General features: G+C 45.6%; 1 protein-coding gene across 4 annotated transcripts in view; it reads right to left on the bottom strand.

The window, feature by feature from the left end:
- The window catches only part of LOC134462399 (tensin-2-like), a 54,281-nt gene that overhangs the window by 7,410 nt on the left and 22,909 nt on the right, over nucleotides 1-23,962 (bottom strand). For all 4 annotated transcript variants that reach the window (XM_063215413.1, XM_063215414.1, XM_063215415.1 and 1 more), the window contains 19 exons: nucleotides 19,008-19,043; nucleotides 18,406-18,461; nucleotides 17,692-17,875; nucleotides 17,498-17,548; nucleotides 17,264-17,386; nucleotides 15,928-15,992; nucleotides 15,377-15,460; nucleotides 14,583-14,695; nucleotides 14,038-14,098; nucleotides 13,461-13,536; nucleotides 12,927-13,056; nucleotides 10,815-10,880; nucleotides 9,997-10,113; nucleotides 7,853-9,619; nucleotides 6,584-6,707; nucleotides 5,691-6,216; nucleotides 4,747-4,926; nucleotides 3,362-3,986; nucleotides 1,081-1,308 (listed from right to left, as the gene is read on the bottom strand). In XM_063215413.1, coding sequence (XP_063071483.1) covers nucleotides 1,081-1,308; nucleotides 3,362-3,986; nucleotides 4,747-4,926; nucleotides 5,691-6,216; nucleotides 6,584-6,707; nucleotides 7,853-9,619; nucleotides 9,997-10,113; nucleotides 10,815-10,880; nucleotides 12,927-13,056; nucleotides 13,461-13,536; nucleotides 14,038-14,098; nucleotides 14,583-14,695; nucleotides 15,377-15,460; nucleotides 15,928-15,992; nucleotides 17,264-17,386; nucleotides 17,498-17,548; nucleotides 17,692-17,875; nucleotides 18,406-18,461; nucleotides 19,008-19,043 — 4,612 coding nt within the window. The remainder of the gene's footprint in view (nucleotides 1-1,080; nucleotides 1,309-3,361; nucleotides 3,987-4,746; nucleotides 4,927-5,690; nucleotides 6,217-6,583; nucleotides 6,708-7,852; nucleotides 9,620-9,996; nucleotides 10,114-10,814; nucleotides 10,881-12,926; nucleotides 13,057-13,460; nucleotides 13,537-14,037; nucleotides 14,099-14,582; nucleotides 14,696-15,376; nucleotides 15,461-15,927; nucleotides 15,993-17,263; nucleotides 17,387-17,497; nucleotides 17,549-17,691; nucleotides 17,876-18,405; nucleotides 18,462-19,007; nucleotides 19,044-23,962) is intronic.

Genomic DNA, 23,962 nt, shown 5'->3' with positions numbered 1-23,962 from the left:
ATTTTTTAGACAATATTTATTTTAAAGACAAATAATTGTGCTGAACAATTCACAATCTTCCCTCCCTTCGGCAGTGTGAGAGGAGGGCCATAGAGAAACACACAGTGGTGTTCTGCATGAGCGTTGGGTAGCAAGTCTGCTCTGTGCTCACGCAGTGACTTAATTGGAGGGGAATGTATTTGCGCTTGGCGTAACCTACCTTTTGGCAGAATAGACAAATGACAAAAATATTTCAAATTGATATTGTGAAATGTGATATTGTTTGACAGCAATATTGATATCACAATATATATTCGATATGTTGCACAGCCCTAGTCAATATTATACCGTCAAATCCAAGATTTATTCAAATCATACATGAGTGTATGAGTGTAACTAAAAATAAATTGAAATAGGCTTAGGCCTAGGCTATATAGCAAGCCCTGGGAGAATGAACAGAAGCCTATTTCAATGTGGTCCGTGTACTACATGTCTTCTCTGTAACAGCCCTTTCAGTGGAAAAGGTCATCCCTCTCCCCTGTCACCTTTCACTTTGTCACCTATGACCTTCATTTAGCGCTGCCTGTTTTTCTCTTGACTTGGTCTCTGCTGCGTGACTCAGGCCATGGGGCGAGTGAGTGAGTGAGCGAGCGACCCTGAAGCTTCGATGTGGCATTGAGCCTTTCTTTATCTAACCGGCTTTGTCCCGCCACGTAGGAGGGCAGTGTATTATCCGGCCCATTCATCTTTTGACGACTATTCATCCACACCGCTATGCTTATCACTCCTCTCTCTCTCTCTTTCTCTCTCTCTTTCTCTTTTCTCCTTTGATTTCTCTTCCTTTCAGGTTGTCCTCCACAAAACACTTCCCCTTCTCCCTCTCTCTCACCCACTCTGTTTCTTTCTCTATCCCTGTCTCTCTGTATTTTCTCTCCTTAACTCCATCCCTCCATGCAACAACCCCCACTCCCCCCACCTCTCTCCCTCCATCTCTGTGTCTCTTTTTTCCTGCCTCCATGCAACACCCTCTCTTGCTCTTGCTCTCGCTCTCTCTCTCGCGCTCTCTCCCTCCCTCCATCCGAGTACTGTTCAACTTCTCACCAAAGTAGGACTCGTTCTGGCACCCCTTGATCTTCACCCCGCGGGGGCCTGTCTCGATCAGGAAGTGCCGCACGAGCTGCTCCAGAGGGTCGGCGCGGGGGTTGCCGTGGTTACTGGCGTTGGGCGGGGCCGTGGCCACCTTCAGGGCCAGGCCGTAGGCACCTTGGAAGGAGTTGCTGTCCCTGATCAAGAAGGAGCCCGGCTCTTTGTCCCTCAGTACCGCGATGGCTGTGGAGAAGAGAGGAGAGAAGAGAGGAGAGGAGAGGAGAGAAGAGAAGAGAAGAGAAGAGAAAAGTAGAGAGGAGAGGAGAGGAGAGAAAGTAGAGGCGAGGAGATGAGAGGAGTAAATGAGAGGAGAGGAGAGGAGAGGAGAGGAGAGGAGAGGAGAGGAGAGGAGAGAAGAGAGAACAGGACAGGTGAGGGGAGGGGAGGAGAGGAGAGAAGAGAGGTGATGGAAGAGAAGAGAAGAGAAGAGAAGAGAAGAGAAGAGAAGAGAAGAGAAGAGAAGAGAAGAGAAGAGAAGAGAAGAGAAGGACAAGATATGGGAAGAGGGGAGGTGAGGAAAGAGGAGAAGAGATAAATGATGACACTACATCAAAGATGATCTGGAATCCTTATATCCACATGGCCTCATGGTAACTTTTAATCCTCTTCACATTGGGGGTTCTCTATCAGAAAATGACATCATATATCATCTAAGTCAAATTAAATATCTGAGATTTTCTGAGAAAGCAGGATATGAAAAAAAAGATTAATGTAATTTAGTGAAACTCATTGTGCAGTAATAGAATGCACAAATTAAAATAAATGAGTAAAAAAGCGTACTGTAATTGAAGGGGGTAATGAAATAATGTAAGACAAATTCATGCAAATACATACAAATGAAATAATGTAAGCATGATACATCAGTTATCATACAGGCATTTTGAATGATTAGTTGATGATGGGTTGAATTAGTGGTAGATACTACGGTGAACAACATTGGTCACTTCCACAAAATACTTCCACTTACAGTCACTCCCACAAAATACTGTTGAAAGACTCGAAGTGGAAGTAGCCATGAATGCCTCAAGACTCTGTCCTCCTTCCTAAAGCACCTAATTGGTTCTGGATGATCGTCATATGGCTAACATTCCAATATGGCTAACATTCCATGCCAATGAGGAAGTGAATTGCAGAGGAGGGCAGCAGGGGAGCCAATTGGGTATCATTGGCCAATTATGTCAGACTTCTCTCTCTCGCTCTCGCTCTCGCTCTCTCTCTCTCTAGCCATATATGTTTCAGCCCCCCTGGATGGACTCATTATAAAATAGCATCCATGTGCAGCAATTTAGACTCGCTGGCCATCTGAGACAAGCCAGAGGAGAGAGAGAGAGAGAGAAAGAGAGAGAGAGAGAGAGAGAGAGAGAGAGAGAGAGAGACCCTGACAGCAACCTGATGAGGTCAAGGCCGCTGTGGTGAGGAAGGTGACTTTAAAACAACTGTGGGAGGCCTGGAAAATGACACCCAGCGAATGGGAAAAAGTAAACACGCTGAAAAACACTATGGCTCATTTCCCCAGCAGGACCTGACTAGTGGTGGTGGTGGTGGTGGTGTTGTTGATGATGCATTGTAGGGGTGTAAATCACAGCCTCCATGACGATACGATAAGGCATCGATTTCTTAAAGCAGCGATATTTTCGATGCTGAATAATTCCCCACGATACGATACGATTTCATTCGATTCGATTTTTTCAATTCGATTACTTTTCCACTACATTATGTTATGGAGCTAGGGCATTGGACAGGGGCCAGAGATTCGATTCAACTCAAGATACGATTCGATTAAATTGTCGGTTGTAGGATCGATGCATCAATACATTTCGATTATTATTTACAGCCCTAATGCATTGGGCAGCACAGCTTCCAGATGAACTGGACTGTTTTATCATTTGAGAGAGACTCCCCCGGTCAAGGTGTGGCTGATTCAGGTGTTTGAATGAGATGTTGACACGCTTGAAATACATTTTTTGTGTGTTTTATTCCATGGCAGACTAACATTGCGAGCTCTGACTCAAAAGCCAGCGCGGTGGCCCTACCGTGGCGGTAACGGGCACTAGTATGCTATGTGGCCAACCCGGGTTCGATTCCCAGCCTTTGCAGCCCTTCCCTGTTTCTCTCTCCCAACTCACTTCCTGTCTCTCCTCCACTGTCCTGTCTCATAAAAAACAAATAAAGGTTGGAAAAGCCCCCCAAAATACTTAAAAAAAATAAAAAAAACAGTGCGGTTGTAATTGCTCACCTTGATCCCTGGAGATCCCGGGCTTGTACCAGAACTTTGAGCTGTCCTGCACAAACTTGGCGCTGACCCGACTCCCAGAACAGTCCTCAGCTCCCGTGCTCTGGCTAGCTGCCGGCACTGCCGCTGGTACCGCTGGCACCGTTGTTGCTGCTGCTGCCACCACTGCAGCAGGCCGGCTGAACGGGGGCGTCGTAGACTCTCCGACGGAGCCCGATAAGGGGACATGCAGCTGGGTCATGGAGCTGGAGGTGGAGCTGGGGCCAGAGCCAGGGACCGAGGCTGACGATGAGCTGGTGGACAGGGCCCCCGTGGAGGCTCGAAGCCCAGCCGAGGTGGCGGAGGACAGGGAGGATGCGGATGTCCTGTGGGGGGAACCCTGGAGGCTGGATGACACCGCCGCCGCGGCTGGGGGTCTACGCTTCTCTGGCAGAGGGGGCTGTGGAGGCGTGGCGGGGATGGTGACGGCCGTGTAGCCCGTGTAGGGCACATGGGGCACGGCCAGTAAGGGGTAGTAGTAGGAGGCCAGTGGGAAGGAGGGGGTGGCCTGGCCGTCGGGGACTGGGGAGGGGGCACGGAGGTCACCACAGCTGCTGCCAGCACTGCCACCCACCTCATTGACGCCCAGCTGCAGAGCAAGACAAAGACAAAGCAAGACAATGCACGGCAGATTTATTTAGGTAGGACATTTCACACACCACAGAGTAAACTGTATAGCAGTATTGTTTCATTACTAGATACCAGGACCAACTAGAAGAGTGTTCAATTTGACTCTCTAAGTGCTGAATTAATGCAATATTTACTGTGAAGGTACATGTAGCTCAATATGCTTTACATAGAAATGCTGAAAACGAAGACAAAAAAAATTCTGAAGATGATATGTAGCCCCTTTGTGCAGGTGGGCAGGCCCATTCATTCATTGCAACTACATCGTAACAACATTGCCATGACATTACCGAGAGGCTTAAAGGTGAGCTGTGTAATATGTTTAGATTACCATATGTTACCATTTTCATGAATATTTGCTACCACCATCAAATTTGAAGTATTCATTATGACTGTAGAAAATTGCAAATTTCAAAAGGGGGATCTTCAAGTCCGCCATTTTGAATTTCCAGAAATTGACATTTTCAGCAGCAAAACTGTACTGTACTGTGTCATTGTAGTACGCCGTAAATGTAGTAAATATTAGTTTATTACTTTGTAAATATACATGAAAGGATCCAATTTGCCAATAGGCAGCACAGATTCAATGAGCAGCATTGAAATGCCTTCGCTGACCACAAAGTAACAGATTAATAGTCATTACTATAACGTAGGCTCTGTGCAAATGGGTTAAATAAGGAATACCTGAAATAGTTAGGGGGGGGGGGAGTCTGTTCACTCACCTGCGTTGTCAGCCTCCGCCCATCTTCCTCCGCAGAGGTGGTGGTAACAGAAGGAATCACCAGGCATGATGATGCTGAGCTGATGGAGGGCTGGGGAGTGGACACCGGGGTGCGGTCTGGGGTGTTGGTGCTGGTGGAGGTGGTGGTACTGGGGATGGGACTTGGGCTTGAGCGCAGCACCTAGTACCATAGAGTAGAGATGCTTTATTGAGACTTCCAGAGTTGTATAACGTGGAAGTAGACATACTTCACGGATGTAATTACAACACTAGTAGTATGATAATACCTAGGGTTGTAATTACATTTGTAACAGTACTTATAATTCTACTTTATACAACTCAACATACTTTATTTGTTGATACACAAATATTACATACATGTCGTAATGCACTGATAGTTTTTCTTGCACATAAAAAAAGACATGAAGTTAACCCTTTTCAAGACAAAATGTTAACTTTTAGATAAACCAATACCGATTTCTGAAAAACCTGGTAGCTTATTCAAGACCTCAACTTGCATATTCTGCGCAAAAATGAAAATCACAAAAGTATGGAAAGACATATCTTCAATGGTGATTTTCTCAATTTCGCTCCCAGAGACATGTGACTGGGTTTGAAAACGAGTCACATATTTTGAGATGCAAGTGCGTGAAGATCAGTTTAATTGACGTGGAATGGCCCAAAAAGAAACTGTCCAAAGGAGTAGACGTGTGCACATCCCACCAGATGGGTCAGGAGCAGGACAATACGAGCATAAATCCAGGTGGAGTGAATAAAGTCAGCAACACTGCTTGTCTTCTGTGTTAATTTTAATAATGAGAGCTCAACGTTTCGAAAGTGGCTATTTGCCCGATGACAACATGAGGGTCGAAACATTGTGCTCCCATCATTAAAGTTAACACAGAAGACAAGCAGTGCTTCACTCTACCCAAAAAGAAACCGTACCTTGATGGAGTCTGGCCATCCCCCATCATGGCCCCGGTGGATGGGGCTGTCCGACTTGGCCACCAGGAGAGAGGCACGAGAGGGACAGGGAGCTGGGCTGGAGGAGCGCAGCTCGCCAGAGGGACCTGTTGACACTTCCTGAGCGGATTCCTTGGCCATGCGACCATCCTCCGCAGCAGTGGCAGCTGGCTGCAGTGACTGGGAGCTGTGTTGTGCCGGCGAACTCAAACTCTCGCTGGGAGTCCCAGGGACGACGCAGGGCCTGCTGCTGCAGCTGCCTTGGACGCCTCTCTCAGGCAGCAGGGGAACAGCGGGGGCCACAGCCGGAGCTGGAGCTGGAGATATAGTGTCCCCACCACCACCACCACCACCACTACCGCCGCGGGATTCAGCAGTTGGCTGAGGCTGGAGGCAGGGCTGGATTTGGTCCTGTTGGGCTGCCTGTTGCGGCCTGTGAGAGGATGACAGCTGCTTGGACGGCACCTCGGGAGCGCATCCATGCTCTTCTGCATTAGTTCCAGCAGGACTGAGGCGGAAAGAAATAATAATGAAATAACAAAACGGACAGCATGATAAGACATCCATCCAACATCTCTCATCCTCTACATTAGGTCCATCAGGACCAAGATTTAAAATAAAAAAATTAAAAAAATAAAAAACAAAGCAAAATAAGACAAGATATTCATCATCTATCTCCCCGACTTGCCAAAAATAAAATAAACTAAAGATGTATGGGATTAGTCCTTTTGACTTAATCATTTAGGGACCAAGAGAGTAACAACAGAGGCACATGGAGAGAACACAATCCAAGTACCAAAAAAGAGACGAATGAAAAACAAATGGAGGACATATGAAAAGCGAATGAGGTAGCCAGGAAGAGGAATAATAGAGACCTGTGCTGTGTGTGCTTCGGGGGCCCCGGGTGTCCCTCAGGGGTCGTCTCTGAGTAAGGCGAGGGGTCGGACTGTCTGTTGCATGGCGGCGAGGCAACTTTTGAAGCCTTGTGATCAACCGCATCTGTGTTTGGAAACGGAGGTAGTGAAATGGTCCAACGGGATGAAAAGGAAAACAAAGAGGCCAGAATGGGTTATGAGTAGTTCATTACAGATGATAGAACAACATACCCTAGTCGGTTACACTTTACATGACACCGGTGACATGACAGTGTCATAACAGTGTCACGAGACAGTCATGAATGAGTCATAAACATTACATCAATGTCATAGACATTTTATGGTAATGAAAAGTTGCCATTGTTTGGACTGTTTTTATGTTTATGGCTTTAACATAATGTTTATGATATGCCCAAGACTGTGGTACGATACTTCCATGTCATACATTTGATGCTGACGCCAAGTCAAGTGTTACCCCATAATCATTACAACAGACTTCTCTGGCAGAATAAAAGGTTTGTGAGGTTCCATAGACACCTAGTGATGAACTTTAGTCATTGCAACTACTGGTAACTGACATGAAAAAGCTACCATGAAGTATATTTACTATTATGGACAGTATATTTAATTCATTTATATTTAATTTAATTTAACTTAATTTACTAATGATATTTTGAGACATTCCCAAACTTCTAAATGGGAGCTCTATGCTATCCTACTAGTGCAGTAAAACATATAAAACACTGAAATTGATAAACGTGCACTGCAAAAAAGAAAAGTCTAAAAATCTGAGCAACCTTATTTTTCTATTTTCAAGTAAAAAAATCTAGTCAATCTTAATTTAAGTAAAAATCACCTAATAACTAGTATTTTTGAACTAGAACTTATAGACTATTTTGTAGACTATTCAGACACTTCCCAGTGGGCTAAGTAATGTTTTCTAGGTCAGACTTCTTTACTTGTTACAAGAAGAATTTGTACTTTTGTAAGAAGTAAAAGAATCTGTACTTGCCCCACTGGCAAACGTCTTATAACAACTCAAAATAGTCTACTAGTTACTAGGTGGTTTTCACTTAAATTAAGACTGACTTGATACTTTTTACTTGAAACTAGAACAATAAGCTTGCTAAGATTTTCATTTTTCCATTGCAGGGCACTCTGCAAATACTGCAGTTACGGATACTGCATTTATGTTTTAAATTGTAAACTTTGCTTCATGTCCTCCTGCAGGGTGTGAACTGTGTGCGTCATTGCCCTGCATATCCTCACCTGTTGTTTTGCCCTGCTGGTTGGCATGGCTGTTAGTCCCTGCACCACTGGGCCTCTGTGCTAGGCTCAGGGGCCCCTCCGGCAGGCTGGCCCTCTGTGGGGAGGGGGTGGCCGGGAGTGGGGATGCGTTCCTGGACTGGCCCCCGGAGGAGGAGTAGCCGTGGCTCTCCCTGCTGTCGTGGGGCAGGGAGCGCAGCGCCGGGGAACAGGGGCAGGCGGTCTGGGGGCTGTGGTACCCGGAGCTGTGCGGGCTGGGGAAGGGGCTGGTAATGCCGCCGGGCGGGGTGGGTGGCAGCGGGACGTCCTGGAGGCACGCTGCCGGTGGCGGCATGTCGTGGTGGGGCAGGGGAGGCGTGGCGTGGCAGTGTCGGTACATGGCGGCGGAGTGGCGGCGCCAGTACTCGATCTCCTGCTCCCTCTCCCAGGCCGCGGCTGCTGACTCTGCCTCCCTGTCCCACACGGGGTGGGGGTGGGGGTGGGGGTGCAAGTGGGGATGACCCTGGCTGTCTCGCCGGTACCCGAACGCCACCTCCCTGCCACCCCCTCCCCCCCACAGGTGGCCCTCTGACGACTGCCCGGGGCCCGGGCCGAGGCGCAGGAGAGTGGGCGCGTCGTCCCTGCGCAGGCGGGCACAGTCGGCACACGGGCAGGAGGTGGGCGAGGAAGAGGAGATGGAGGAGGAGGAGGGGGAGGAGAGGGAGAGGGAGGGGTGAGCCGTGGAGCTGAAGCGCAGCTCGTGGTAAGGGCTCGGGGGCAGGGACTGGTGCAGGGCGCGAGGGGAGGGGCCAGCACTGTGCGGGTGTGGGTGGGAGTGTGCATGGTGTGGTGGTGGTGGTGCGGGGTAGTGGTAGAGAGAGCACACCTCCCCTGGGTAGTAGCTCCTGGGAGATGCGGGGAGCGTGTGCGCGTGCGCGTGGGTGTGAGAGTGCGGGTGTGAGTGCGAGTGTGCGTGTGGGTGCGGGTGGTGCGCGGGCAGCCCTAAGCCCTGGCCGGGGAACGAGTAGAGCGGCCTGGAGGGCACCTGGCTGCACGAGCGGTGCAAACAGCGCCCCCTGTCCCACAGGAGGTCCGGGTGCGACAGGCAGGGCTCCATCAGGGGAGGCGGAGGGGAGGAGGCTCGGCTGGTGAGAGCAGGCAGCGTGTGGTGCTTGGGGGGCTGGGCGGCCTTCGCTGCCACGCCCACCATCGCCAGGTCTCCACTACGCCTGTCCAAACAGTGTCCGTTGTTGTTGCTGGGGCAGCTGAGGTGGGGGCTGCTGCAGGGGGGTGGCTGGTGGAGGGTGGAGGTGGAGGAGGAGCAGGGGCGCGAGGAGGGGCAGCAAGGCTGCGGGTGCTCAGCTGCCCTCAAGGGGGAGCTCTCGCCGTCATCCAAGATGGCCGTCTCCCTGTCCCTCTCCCTGTCTCTGTCTCTGTCTCTGCCTATCCCCTGGCCTCCCTCCACCTCTCCCAGTAAGCGCTCCAGGTCCAGGCGCTCTTGCTGGGTGCGGGTGGGGGTGTGCGGCTGTGGGGAGGGAGGGGCTGGATCGGCCGCCAGGGGGCTTGCAGGGGTGGTGGGCTGTCCTGCTGCTGTTGGGAAGAGTGATGGGGACTGGGGCTGGGCCTGAGACTGTGCCTGGGCTTGAGGCTGGGTGGGGGCCTGAGCTGGGGACCCATGGGGGCTGGACGGGCAGCCGTTGGCTGAGGGCAGCGCACTGGAGCCTGGGGCACGCCGCTTCTTCACCTGGGCGTACAGGCTGCCGTCCAGAGGGCCACGGGTGTGGGCTATGTCTACACAAGCGGACGCAGAACAGCAGTAGCCACAGTTAGTCTTTTACAGTGGTACACAAACAACTGTGAATGCATGAATGTGTGTATATATGATATACTGTATGCTTATGATGTGTTCATTCTCTGGGTTGAAGTGTCACTATTCTATTACGTTATGCAACGCCTGTGTATGTGGAAAGATATTTTAATTCACAGTTTATGCATGTATGTGCATCCTTGCATCCTTGCCTCCTTTAGTATACTGCATATGTTAGTGTGTGTGTGTGTGTGTGTGTGTGTGTGTGTGTGTGCGTGCGTGCGTGCGTGCGTGCGTGCATGCACGTGTGTGTGCATTCATTGTGCCTTGACCTGTGTATTTAACCTGTGTGTGTGTTTACCTTCTGTGCTGTCCTGGTGGTGCAGATTGAAGTTCTCGTAGGAGTCCCATCGCACCACAGGGTCAGATGTGTTGAAGTCCACCTTCACACCAGGGTCATTCTTCAAGCTATCGCGACCTGCCCATGACACAGGCAGCACATATATCGCGCGCGCACACACACACACGCACACACACGCAAACACACATGACAAGTAAGCAAACGCACATATGCACACACACACACACACACACACACACACACATACACACACACACACACACACACGCACACACACGACAAGTATGCAAACGCACACACACACACACACACACACACACACACACACACACACACACACACACACACACACACACACACACACACACACACACACACACACACACGACAAGTATGCAAACGCACATATGCACACACACACACACACGCACACACATGACAAGTATGCAAACGCACATATGCACACACACACACACACACACACACACACACACACACACACACACACACACACATGACAAGTATGCAAACGCACATATGCACACACACACACACACACACACACACACACACACACACACACACACACACATGACAAGTATGCAAACGCACATATGCACACACACACACACACACACACACACACACACAAACACAGTACATATGGAGAGTGAGGACACATGTGCAAACAATCCCAAGTGTAAGCAAACAGATGGGTGACACATGCTGTAGTGTTGAGTTGGTGTGATGCGTTGAGGTCATGACATGTCATGGGCTGCTGACAGCACAGGTAGAGTAGAGAGCAGTAGAGTCATCACCTCGCACACGCTCAGGACCGTACGAGAAGACAAACTCCACCGTGCCATCAGAGGGGAAACGGTTGTCTAGGAAGAGTCACAGAGAGAGAGAGAGAGAGAGAGAGAGAGAGAGAGAGAGAGAGAGAGAGAGAGAGACTAAGTATGAAATCAGTGAAAACACTGCATCATCCTTTTTATTACAGTTTTTGCCTACTGCTTGCACAAAATTTGCTAAATTTCGCTCATAGAGTCAAAACTCTACACACAAGCCAATTACTCTCAACACTTGGAGATAAACCCTTCACATATATGCCAGCATGAAACTCTGCTATCAAAACCTAAACATTGCCATAAAAACTTAACAATCTTTTGTCAAAACCTCACTTTCATGTCAAAAGACACACATTAGCACCAAATGAGAAAACAAATTAGATCAACGTGAAAACAGTTGTCTACTTTATACAAAACATAGCAGTCTTTCTTTTTGTAACAGTCTATTCAGATTCACAGAATGTACATCTTCACAAGACCCCAACATTCAATACTGTACATTACATAACTGCACCTTACAGTGCAGGACATTAAACTGAAGCAAAATATATCTTAAACAGTACATCACTGTAAACTAGGGGTGGTACGGTTCACAAAATTCACGGTTCGGTTCATATCGCGGTGTCAAGGTCACGGTTTTCGGTTCTCTACGGTTCTTTTTTTTAGTTCATGATAAGTGGTGCACTGGCTAATAGATTCGGACTTAAAACTTAATATCCTACATATGGTTTGTATAGACTTATAATGTGAAAATGGTATGATTTCAATTGTGTCATCTCTGATTTGGTCTTATACAGTAATGTTTTAATCAGAGAGACTGGATAAGATACTCCTAGAATCTCTGTTTTACATATTTTTCTGGGCAGTACATGAAATGCGGTTTGTGATGGATTGCACGGTTCGGTTCGGTATGTGTGAATTGTACGGTTTCGGTTTTCGGTGCGGTTTGTGCCATCCCTACTGTCAACACAACAGTGTGTAGGTGAGCTTATGGACCATTTGTTTGTGTATTGGGTATATTCACAAATTTTCAAACATCTAAATATGATATAAATGTGTGGTTGACGTCAACATGCTCAATATACATTTTTTGTTTGGGTATGAGGTATGAGGTTTGCTTACTGTAACGAAGTACAATGCATTTCCAGACACAATATGCAGCTGACATCTACATGACGTCATCAAAATTATATCATGTTCAGTCAGTTTGCTCAAGTGCTTGCTTGGTTGTGTTCTGAAAATGACACTATTACGTGTATTTCTATAAACTATCATGTTCATACCTAACATGTGATGATGAAGACAAAAGGCTACTGCTGGCATCAGGGTAGGTTTTACAGAACGTGAGTCAGTCAATGCCATACTCCATATTCTACTCTTTAGTACCGTTGCGCTATTTGTTGTTTTGTTTGAGTGTAGGAAGGTGTGAATTTAGCAAAGAAGCAATCAAAGTAAAACAAATAAATGCAAAATAAAATAAGTGCTATGTAATATAAAGAATGCAACTTTGTAACTGGCAGAATAGTGGTTAATTTTGAAAGCATGTGTTTTATTGTCGGTGCCTAAATCTTGTCATACATCCAGTGTGTTTTGATTTTTGAGCAGATGTGTTTTCCCAATGATATGATGAGTGATCATTTTTTAATGGAGTGTCTTATGAAGGAAAAAGTGTGCAGTGACCATGAGCAAGTGTGTTGCATAAATCAAAATGTGTGTTGCTGAATTGCTACAACAGTGTTAAGCAGAACTTTTGTTTAAGGTACGGCACACTGTGTTTAAGTTATGTTACCAACAACTTAACAATATGCTATTTTGGTCTAAGCATCAGCCTATAGTGTTCAAGCAGTAGGCAAATACTGTATATGATAGTTAAGGGTTAAACTGGACAAGGGCTGTCCTTGGCTGAGTCTGGCATATATGCTTATACAGCATGTATTGATGTACCCATTACTGATATTTTAGCACAGCAACATAACAGCTTCAGAAATCACAGACAACCCATAAGTAAAATAAAAAACAGTTGTGTGTATGAGTAGTACAGCTAAGTGAGGTATGTAAGTTGGGAGAGAGTGTGTTGTGTACCAGTGCAGGCCTGGTCTAATTCCTCCTTGCCAAACCAGAGCTGTGCCCCATGCACTGTGCAGGTGTGGAACTGGACTCTGAAGACACAGTCTCGGCCATAGCCATGCTTATGCCGATGATAGCACTTCACCTGTGGAGAAAACAGCACAGATGGGAGTGAAACTCTTTGCAGAAAGATTCAAGCAGCTAATTGGGATGGCAGGGCGAAAAGTTTACAAGTTTGACTTTACTATTTGCAAAAGTGATAGATATACGTAGCCTATATTGCAGGCATTCTCTCTCATTCTTAGTGTCGCAAAACAAGGAATCTAAAATTTTTATGACCAATGTCAATTGGTATGCAAAAAAACCTTTACTGCCATAGTACAGCACTATAGCATTTTGCAGAGATCCATTATGACTTGGTCATTGGCATTCTGTTAACAACAATCTTATCAGGTCCATGTCTGTTACGCAATGGTTTCAGAAAAAATGTCCTCTGACTTTTAGGCATTAAAGGACTTGGTAACCCTGTCACAGCTGATCCTGTCTTACCATAATGTCTCCTTTTAGAAGCAGCGCCGGCTCTACAGTCACACACACACGCTTGTTCCCCGAGCCCTGTACATCACTACACACACACGCGAACACACACACACACACACACACACACACACACACACACACACACACACACACACACACACACACACACACACACACACACACACACACACACACACACACACACACACACACACACACACACAGGAGAGAGAGAAAGAGAGACAGACATAGTGACATGGTTTATCTAGTTAAAACTAACTACACTCATAGTATCACATGGAGCACTCTAAACTAGAATGTAAAGTTCACATGGACATGTTCCAAACACAGGGATAAACAGGGTTGTACAAAGTCAAACATTGAGGGTCACACGCACACACGCACGCAAGCACGCACACACACACACACACACACACACGCACACACGCACACACGCACACGCACACACAAACAGAGTTCGGTACACATATTTGTATTACAGATGGAATAGCACTTTTTGAGGTATTGTTGCCACATGAATCATTAGCAAGTGGTATCTAAAACTTAGGCTTGAATTCAGACTTACTGAATCCCGGAGGTATAGACCAACTGGAGGGACTGGTAGATCTTGAGGAACGGGGAATAACCTGGGGAGGAGGAGGGAGGGGAATATTGAATTAAAATGATCCAAGTCATCTTTCATTCTCAAAAGCAGAGCACATACACAACTTACATAAGTGCGCATGCACACGCGTGCACATGCACGCATGGACACACGCGCACGCACACACACAAACACACGCACACACATACACCTCAATATAGACAAGACTATGTGTATGGTGGTCACCTCCTCCAGTCTGGAAGTCTGGTAGAAAGGGGATGATAGTCACTATAGGCATACTATACGTGTATATCAATATAGACTAGACTATGTAATATGTGTTTGCTAATCACCTCCTCCAGTCTGGAAGTCTGGCAGGGAGGGGATGATAGTTATATATCAATATAGACTAGACTACTGTATAGGTGTATGGTAGTCACCTCCTCCAGTCTGGAAGTCTGGCAGGGAGGGGATGATAGTTATATATCAATATAGACTAGACTACTGTATAGGTGTATGGTAGTCACCTCCTCCAGTCTGGAAGTCTGGCAGGGAGGGGATGAGGACCTGGTGCAGGAAGAGAGGGCTGCTGTTCATCTTAATGCTGCCAGACAGCAGGCCACCGAAGTAATAAATATACCTAAGAGGAGAAGACAGGAAGGAGGGAGAGAGGGAGAGAGGGAGGGATAAAGGACGACAGGGGTGTGGAGATACGGAGGGAACAGGTGGAGAGAGAGAGTGCATGTGAGACAGAGTGAGAGAGAACCGAGTGAGGTTGTGAGATAGAATGAGAGAGACAGGGGGGAATGAGGGTGATAGAGAAAGAAAGAAACAGGGAGGTGGAGTGAGACAGAGAGAATGTGGGAGAGAGAGAGAGAGAGAGAGAGAGAGAGAGAGAGAGAGAGAGAGAGAGAGAGAGAGAGAGAGAGAGAGAAGAGAGAAGAAGAAGAAGAAGAAGAAGAAGAAGAAGAAGAAGAAGAAGAAGAAGAAGAAGAAGAAGAAGAAGAAGAAGAAGAACGACATAGATGGAATGAGAGAGAAAGAGAAAACACCAGACAGCACCAGACACAGTGGAAGAGAAAGAGGGTGCAGAGCGAGAGAAAAGGAGAGAGTGAATGGAGGAGAGAGGGAGATAGATAGAGAGAGCAAGATGGAAAAAAAATTATGGCAAGCAGACAAAGAACCTTCTCTCTCCTAAAAAGGTCAGCCTTGTTCAACATCATCAGGTGCAGCATCGGTACGAGGTTAAGCAGTTCTGAAAGATGGCCCAGACCCGGAGGAATAAAAAAGAGCACATGGAACTTATTACGGGGACTAATACCTGTTTTGAGAAGGCTGCAGAAAGGGAGAGATCTTATCTTCACAGAACTTCCTCATGGCTACAGTAGACAGCGCCTGATCCGCCCTGTAGATAAAAGTACACAAGTAAACAAACAAACAAACAAACAAAGTTTATTTGGCGGCATTGAGGGATCCGCAGCACACACTCATTGGTGCTCATTACCAAGTAGTGGTGTAAATAATAACCGATATGTATCGATGCATCGATCCAACGTCCTACGATCGTAACAAATCGTATCGTAGCGTATCGTATCGTATCGTATCGTGGGGCTTTCTTAAGTATTGAAAATAATCGAATCGCTGGCCCCTGGCCAATGCCCTAGCTCCATAACATAATGGAAGTGGAAAAGTAATTGGAAAAAAATGTAATCGAATTGAATCGTATCGTATCGTGGGGCATTCTTAAGTATCGAAAATAATCGACTTGCTGCCTCAAGAAATCGATATCGAATCATATCGCCATGGAGGTTGTGATTTACACCCCTATTACCAAGTCCAAGACTACAAGAGGATGTGACATCAAAACCTTACCCTGCTGAGATCTTACTGTAGTGCATATAGGCTGCCACGATCACCCCTGTCTTTCCTTTGTTGCCCTGTGAGAGAGATAACATACAGTATGTTATTGTGTAGCAAATGTTGTGTCATTGTGAAATTCAGTTCGTCAGGTTTTTTTTTCTTTATTGTTGTGCCCAATGAATCATGGCTGTGGCTATGTCATCTAATCTAATGTAATTTAACCAAATCAAAGTTTGCAGATGCAGGCTAATGCAAACAGTTATAAAACCTACTAAATGAAGACTGAATGTGACTAACAAGACTGACTGCCGTCATTAACTGTACAGGAGGGTGGTTCCAGGAATTCAACACCTGTACTTGGACCACAGAAACTAATAGATGACATGAGTAGAGGCATTAAAACTAGTATGCCACATGGCATTCTAGCATCACAGCCATGTGGCTACTATAGTTGGACTCAGGGTTCTAAATTATCACCAGCCAACCGGCCAAATGCTGGTGAAATTTCAGCTTGGCTGGTAGAAAAGAATAGCCACTTTGGCCCATTAGTGAGTGTGTGTTTGAATAGTGAGATTACAGTATTTCTCAATTGGTTTTGTACATTTCTTGAATCTCTCTCGCAATTTGCAAAACATAATATTCATTCTCAAAACAGCTTTAACAAATGGCAAAACACCGTGGATAACCTGCAAAACCAAGTCTCTTGCTCAAAACCCTTCTTTGTCTTTCAAAATCAAGTTTTTTGTGTCATTGAACGTATCAGCGCCAGCAGAATGGTTAGTCATTGTGTCATAGTGTATGGACAAGCTAATCAAATCAATTTCTCATGTTGTCAATTGAATAGTACACTCTTGAGGATCTTTTCTGAAGTGAAATGTTGTTTAGATTGGATGGTAAATGTTGTAAATTCGGCTTTATATTACATTGATCAGATAAGATTGAGATAGTTTCATGCATTCAGTGACAAAGCTTTTTGAGTGATATAGCAAAAGCAATTGATAATGTACGAAATCACTGAGAATTGTACACAGCCATGGCATGGTGGACGAGAGCATTTGCTATATGCCGAAAACAATGAGAAACTGATTTGACCATGTGCACAGGTAACACCAGGAAGTCACAATTGAACGAAGACTTTTGAGAATCATTATTCTGTTGTGAGAAATGTACAAAATCAATTGAGAAAAACTGTAACATCTAGGCCCTAATAGCCATTTTGGCTGGTGATGAAAAAAAGTTAATTTAGGGGCCCCTGGTTTGACTTCTGCAGACAAACATGAGATGACATGACAGTAAGGGAAACGAAATAGGAGATGATGACATGAGAAGAAGTGACCTTGACCCTGACCTTGCAGTGCAGGACCACCACGTGCTGAGGGTCAGAGGTCAGCCATCCCTCCATGGCCTTGCACATGGCACAGATCCTGTCCAGTGGCGGGGCGTGGAGATCTGGCCAGCCAAAGTCCTGCACCTGAACGAATGAGACGGTATGTGAGTTGTGTATATGACGGAATGATATATGAATGAATGAATGAATGAATGAATGAATGAATGAATGAATGAATGAATGAGTGGGTTGTACCTTCGGATTAAGTTTGTTGACGTCATGCCGCTTTTCTGACAAATTGAGGAGCTAGAACAAAAACAGGACAGAAAAGGAAAAACAAATATTACCAGGAGCAATATCTCACAGTCAATAAAAGGTCAGAAGCTACAATAAAATTCACAATCAAAGTCAACAAAGGAAAAAAACAGCAATAACAAACACAAACAGACCATAAACTTGTCTTGGTGTTTGGACCTGAGCATGGCCGCCACTTCCTTCAGGTTGCCACGGTAGCGCTCCTCATCCAGGTCGGGCAGGAAGAAGACGGAGATGATCCTCTCGGTGATGTAGGTCAAGTCAAAGTCATAGTGGCGCTCCATCACTCGTTCCATCACACAGTCCTCACTCACACTCCTGAGATACAGAGAGAGAGCGGGAGGGAGACAGACACACAGAAAAGCAGACAGACAGGCAAACAGACAGAGAAAAAAGGGAGTGAATGGGAGAAAAAAGAGAAACAATCAGATACAAAGAGAGAAAGACAGAGAACGAGAGACGGAAAAAGAGGGGTATTAAATAATGGGACAGGGAACATGGGAACATGGGAACATGGGAACATGGGAACATGGATATACTGTATAATACATTCAGAATCAGAGAGAGAGAGAGAGAGAGAGAGAGAGAGAGAGAGAGAGAGAGAGAGAGAGAGAGAGAGAGAGAGAGAGAGACACACACACACACACACACACACACACACACACACACACACACACACACACACACACACACACACACACACACACACACACACACACACACACACACACAGGATGAGAAAACATCTCATTGTCAGTTTCCAGCACACTGTGCACACTCAAGCTCCATCATCTGACCCCAGGACAGGAGCAGAGCGGCCAGCTATAGCATCTCAGATCTGCACTCACCTGAAGAGACAGCTTTTGGATATCTGCCCCGACGGCTTGACGGAGCGCTTTGGGGACTAGAAGACAAGAGGTCAGTGATCAGACAAACTGTCACAGACAGCAGCATTCAGACTGACATCCGATATCATCACTGCCACTGGTTGGGTCTTCATTCAGTCTATCATCACTTACGTAGCATCATATGATACTACCGTTTTAAGACGCAAAGAATTATACTCATCTCAAGTGTTTACAAAGATTTCTTATGAATATCTCAAATGCCCCTTTTAACCCATTTAAGACTGATGCTGCGTATACGCTGCATTCACTTAGGCACCTGGAGCGACCTAGAATGTGGGTATGTTAGAGCTGAATGAACATATTCTAATGCAAGATGAGAGTCAAAGCTTTTAAATACAACTTATGCAACGTATGCAATACTTCAGATAGGTTTTAGGTTTTTATAGCATGAGGGCACCTTTTCCCAAAGAGGGCCTAGGCATTCAGCAGCTGTTTTTGCATTAAGCTTAGGCTTAAATGGGTTAAAAACATGGATGGAAGCTGTTGGTCAATTCAATCAACTCACTGTCGATAAAAGAAATAAAACGTTGGGTTAAACTCACCTGCTGTTCAGATGGAGGCACACAGGAGGATGGGGCCTGTGCAGGAGGAAAAAAGGAAAGCCATTAATACAAAACAATCAGAAATGTACAATAGTGTCTTCCAAATATAGTCCATAAACTCAACATAGTTGTTTCTTCTGTTGTTCGGTAGTGAGTGTGTGCAGAGGTCCAGCTGGCTTGCAGCAGGAAATGGGGGATAGAGTCAGACAGAGTGACAGGATGTGAAGAATCAGAGTCCAACAGCTGTCCTGGAGGCCTGTCAGCTCGATTTATCCAGCGAGCCTTCCCACAGCGAAACACTGTACCAAACTATAACACGCACGCTGACGCCTGGTGTGTATGCGTGTCATTTGTGGGCGGTTGGGTGGGTTTTAGGCAGTGTATGGCTGGTGTGTATGCGTGTCATTTGTGGGCGGGTGGGTGGCTTTTGGGCAGTGTATGGCTGGTGTGTATGCGTGTCATTTGTGGTGGGTGTTTTTTGGCAGTAAGGGGCACAACGGGCAGAGTCCATTTGCAGCATGCAACAGGAGCGAGTACACTACTCCACACCCTCCACATGGGGAAGTGCCAATGAAATCTGCACAGTTTTAAAATGGCTACAAATCCAGACCATGCTTAGAGGTAGGCAGCCATTATTACACACTACATTAGGTGTACAGTAAAAATCCTCAACATCACAAATGATACAAAATTCTGTCCTAACAGAAAGACATCTTGTTCTGATTAAATCACTCTGCAAGAAAAATACAGATCCAGGGGGCGTATTACAGAAAACTTCCTATCTTCAGTCGTCCTATCTTAACTTTTGACTTGAGATAAGATTTTTTCCAGTTTGGTATTACAGAAACAAATCCTAACTTCCTTTAGGATTCTTATCTTTGGAAATCCTATCTTATCTTGAGTTAGGAATCCTAAAGTAGCGATCTAAACATCTACGATCTACTTTTTATGTCTGTTACCAAAGATTCTCTGTTCTAAAAAGATAGCCAGCTGGTGACGTCAACAATAGGATGGAATGTTTCACCAACCAAGTACTTCTGGTCTCCTAAAAAGGCGTGGCCAAACTGTCAATCATCGAACACCAGCGCAGAATCAACCAATCACGTTTCCTAACTTCATTTGCTCCGCTGGCGTTGGGAGAACTCCAGGCAACGTTTAACAGCAGCGGCATCACGCACCATTTTACAAAACCGGCCGCCCTGGGCAACTTAATATGATAACTTTATTGCCGTGGTCTCTGCACTCAAAATGCTTTTGATATTTTAGATGGCATAGACGTGAGAAATACAGCCACTGTGAAAAAAATCAAGTGCCTGCAGACAGAGCCACCTGATTCATGCAGTTGAGCGACATGACACGACGGCACAATGATCAAAACTTGTGTGGCTGGCTTAGGGGTTTTTTTTTTTGGAAGTCCATCCAAATTATTTAAATTCACTAGGCCTATGAAAGACGTGCTTGAGTTTAGACATGACCTCGTGTATAATTTTAAATTTAATTTAATCAAGTTCATGCAATCGTGGTCATGACTTCGTATGAAATATTGTGCTTCCCAACTAGCCTACACGGAAGTTTTTTTGTGTTCATATCGTGCTTAGAAAGGAGAGGATCTTAACGGGACACTGAAGTCTGCACTGGAGACAGAGCCTAGGCCTACAGGCTGATGCAGAAGCATGACGTGCTTCAGATAGCCTAAACAGACAAGTAGGCTATTTAAATCCATGATGTCTAGCAGCGCGTAATGTAACCATATTCACCTACAATCCTCAGCCGTCATTATTCCCGTCTATGGCATATTGTTCTAGACACATTTGTGCGTTCATATCGTGCCTTCAGAGGATCCAACCCAATTTTGACTAAAACATTGCGCTGCACATGCATGACTAAAGCTCGCTCAATAGCCTGATAAAAAAACTGAGAATAAGCTTATCCAGAGAGCGCAGGCTATGCAGTGCCAAACTCGAACATTTGGAGAGAACCTACAGCTATCAAACTCGTATCCTGTGCATCCCGTTAGTGCATCGTTGAGCCTATCCTCTATTTTCTCATGTCAAGATTCACGGTTTTTAATCCAATATTTGCTGGATGGTAGCCTACAGGATTTTTGTTCTTTCTGCTGCGCTGAAGGTGAAAGTTTTGGCTCTTGCGTCTGTTAACTTAGGCTATCGTCTCGAAGGACATCTTGGAGGCTGCTGGTGTGGCTCAGTTGCAGAAGTAGTAGCCTAGTTCAGATACACCGCGGTGTTCCGTGTGGTGCGTCTCCAGTTGAATAACTTAGAAGGTGAGAAAGTGGATCGCCCTTCTGGTTCTTCTTTTCATCTTTTTATTTTTTACATAGCAGCAGAAGTGGAGACACTGACGAAGGCAGCAGCCAAAACGTTTGTCTACACTCTTGCTGCTATGTAAAAAAATGAAAAGAAGAAAAGAAGAACCCGAGTGCGATCCACTTTCTCACCTTTATTCAACTGGAGACGCACCACAGGGAAGAGCGCAGTGTATCTGAACTAGCCTACTAATACAATATTTGCGAAATTAATAGGCTAATGTCCGAGTTAACCAGCCATCTCCGCTAACTTTTGCCCTGCCTGGCGCAACCTGCATTTCGTTTAACAGTTGACTGGATGAGATGATGCTGAAGTGTCATGCAACACAGACTGCTGCAAAGAGTAGCCTATTGAATAAAGTCTATAATAGGCTCATTTAACCTGAAGCAGTAGCCTAACGTAGGCTATGCATTTGCCACCCAACTGTTGTCATTTATTTGCAGTCATGGTATTGTGTCTCACTAGATTTAGGCTATAAACCCGTGGTCAGACTGGGGAGCGGCGAAAACTACTTATGGACAGCACTGAAACTGAAACGTGCAGAAATGAACATCAAGCTTTTAATAATTTGCCGAAATTAGGCTACTATTTCACAACAGACGTGCAAAGTAGACGTGAACTAGGGCCTGCGATGTAACAACAACATAACACAAATAAACGTCAATTAATGCCGTGCTCCTTATCAACCGCTCCTGTTTTCACGCAAAGCAAATATTCTGCACCGCTTGTCAATCATTCTTGGCATTCCATGGCAGTGGCCCGCACTAGATGGGACACGCGTCAAACAAAGTCGATTTTCTCTGTGAAAAATTAATTCTGAGATGTAATTTAAATTTTCAGAATGTAAAGAAGGCATGTGGCTCGCAAGAAATACAATTTTTAAATCCATCGCTCCGCCCATGAATTAAGGCATTGGTCGTATCCATGGAAAAGTCAGATTCGCCCATAGGCGCCCATTATAAAAGTCTCCTATCAGGTCTCCTAAAGGGGCGTGGCCGACGTCATAAGTGAAACAGGAAGGAACGTCGAGTTGGCCGTCTCTGCATTAAAGGATTTATCCGGAGTTGGAACAAGTTCGCCTGATTTTTGCATGTTTGAGATGAAATACAGTCACTCTAGAGCAAAATCAAGGCAAAAGGATGCGTTTTGAGAAAGTTTGATACTATCACGTTAGCCTCGTTAGCCATATCAGCTATGCAATATGAAAGATGCGGGCATCGTTTTTCGGCGGTTACACACATTTCAAAAACACAACATTTTAAAGTCTTGCACAGCTCAAAACCACGTCACACTTACCTCGTAATATGTTGAGGGTATCCACACATAAACCAAAGTGTCCAAAGTCCTTCATGTATTCTTGAAAGGTCTGCAGAATGTGTTTTGTGAAGCTACTACCTTGAGAATATCTAAATTACGGTCAAGACAACTATTTGACACTAAAGCCCACCAAGTAGATTGCCGAGTGCGTCGCACCATCAGCTATGATTATTTCCATAGCGAGTAACCACAGCTGATGGTGCGACGCACTCGGCAATCTACTTGGTGGACTTTAGTGTCAAATAGTTGTCTTGACCGTAATTTAGATATTCTCAAGGTAGTAGCTTCACAAAACACATTCTGCAGACCTTTCAAGAATACATGAAGGACTTTGGACACTTTGGTTTATGTGTGGATACCCTCAACATATTACGGGGTAAGTGTGACGTTGTTTTGAGCTGTGCAAGACTTTAAAATGTTGTGTTTTTGAAATGTGTGTAACCGCCGAAAAGCGATGCCTGCATCTTTCATATTGCATAGCTGATATGGCTAACGAGGCTAACGTGATATTATCAAACTTTCTCAAAACGCATCCTTTTGCCTTGATTTTGCTCTAGAGTGACTGTATTTCATCCCAAACATGCAAAAATCAGGCAAACTTGTTCCAACTCCGGATAAATCCTTTAAGAACGTCTCTGCTGTTACCTGACAACAAACGCACCGCTACCTAGCAACAGTAGTGCGACGCAAGCTAGAATACACAGATTTGACTGCTGCTGCATCTCGCGGTCTGCGTGATACTAAACCAGAGAGGAAGAGGACGTAAATATTTCGCTAAACTTTTTAAGCTCATTACTTTTAAATAACGCACTTATTAGTGGCTAACAAATCAATGGATAACTGGACAGCTGGGTGGCTGTCCTAAAGTTAGGACCAATTATTTAGGATTTTTCGAAGTTAGGATACTTCTGTAATACCCCTTTCTTATCTAACGCAACAACCATCATAGATAGATCTCACAATATTGAGATCGTTATCGTGGGTTTTGTTTTCCAGTACTCCATAACTCAAACTTTATTTTATGACCGTCTCCCTAGCCTCCTCTCACATGGAGGCAGTGCAGATGTCTGGAGATAGAGAGAGAGAGAGAGAGAGAGAGAGAGAGAGAGAGAGAGAGAGAGAGAGAGAGAGAGAGAGAGAGAGAGAGAGAGAGAGAGAGAGAGAGAAAGAGACAGAGACAGAGACAGTATATGCAGTCATGAAATAGTGGCGGTGCTGTCGCACAGTAGCAAACATCTTACGTTAGGCTACATTTTTGCGCAACTTCTCCACTCTCCCCTGTCGCTTTCATGAGCATGCTACCCGACGGTCGTT

This window comes from Engraulis encrasicolus, chromosome 14 (genome assembly GCF_034702125.1).
Source record: "Engraulis encrasicolus isolate BLACKSEA-1 chromosome 14, IST_EnEncr_1.0, whole genome shotgun sequence".
In the NCBI taxonomy this organism is placed as follows: domain Eukaryota; kingdom Metazoa; phylum Chordata; class Actinopteri; order Clupeiformes; family Engraulidae; genus Engraulis; species Engraulis encrasicolus.
This window is presented reverse-complemented; position numbering and strand designations above follow the sequence as displayed.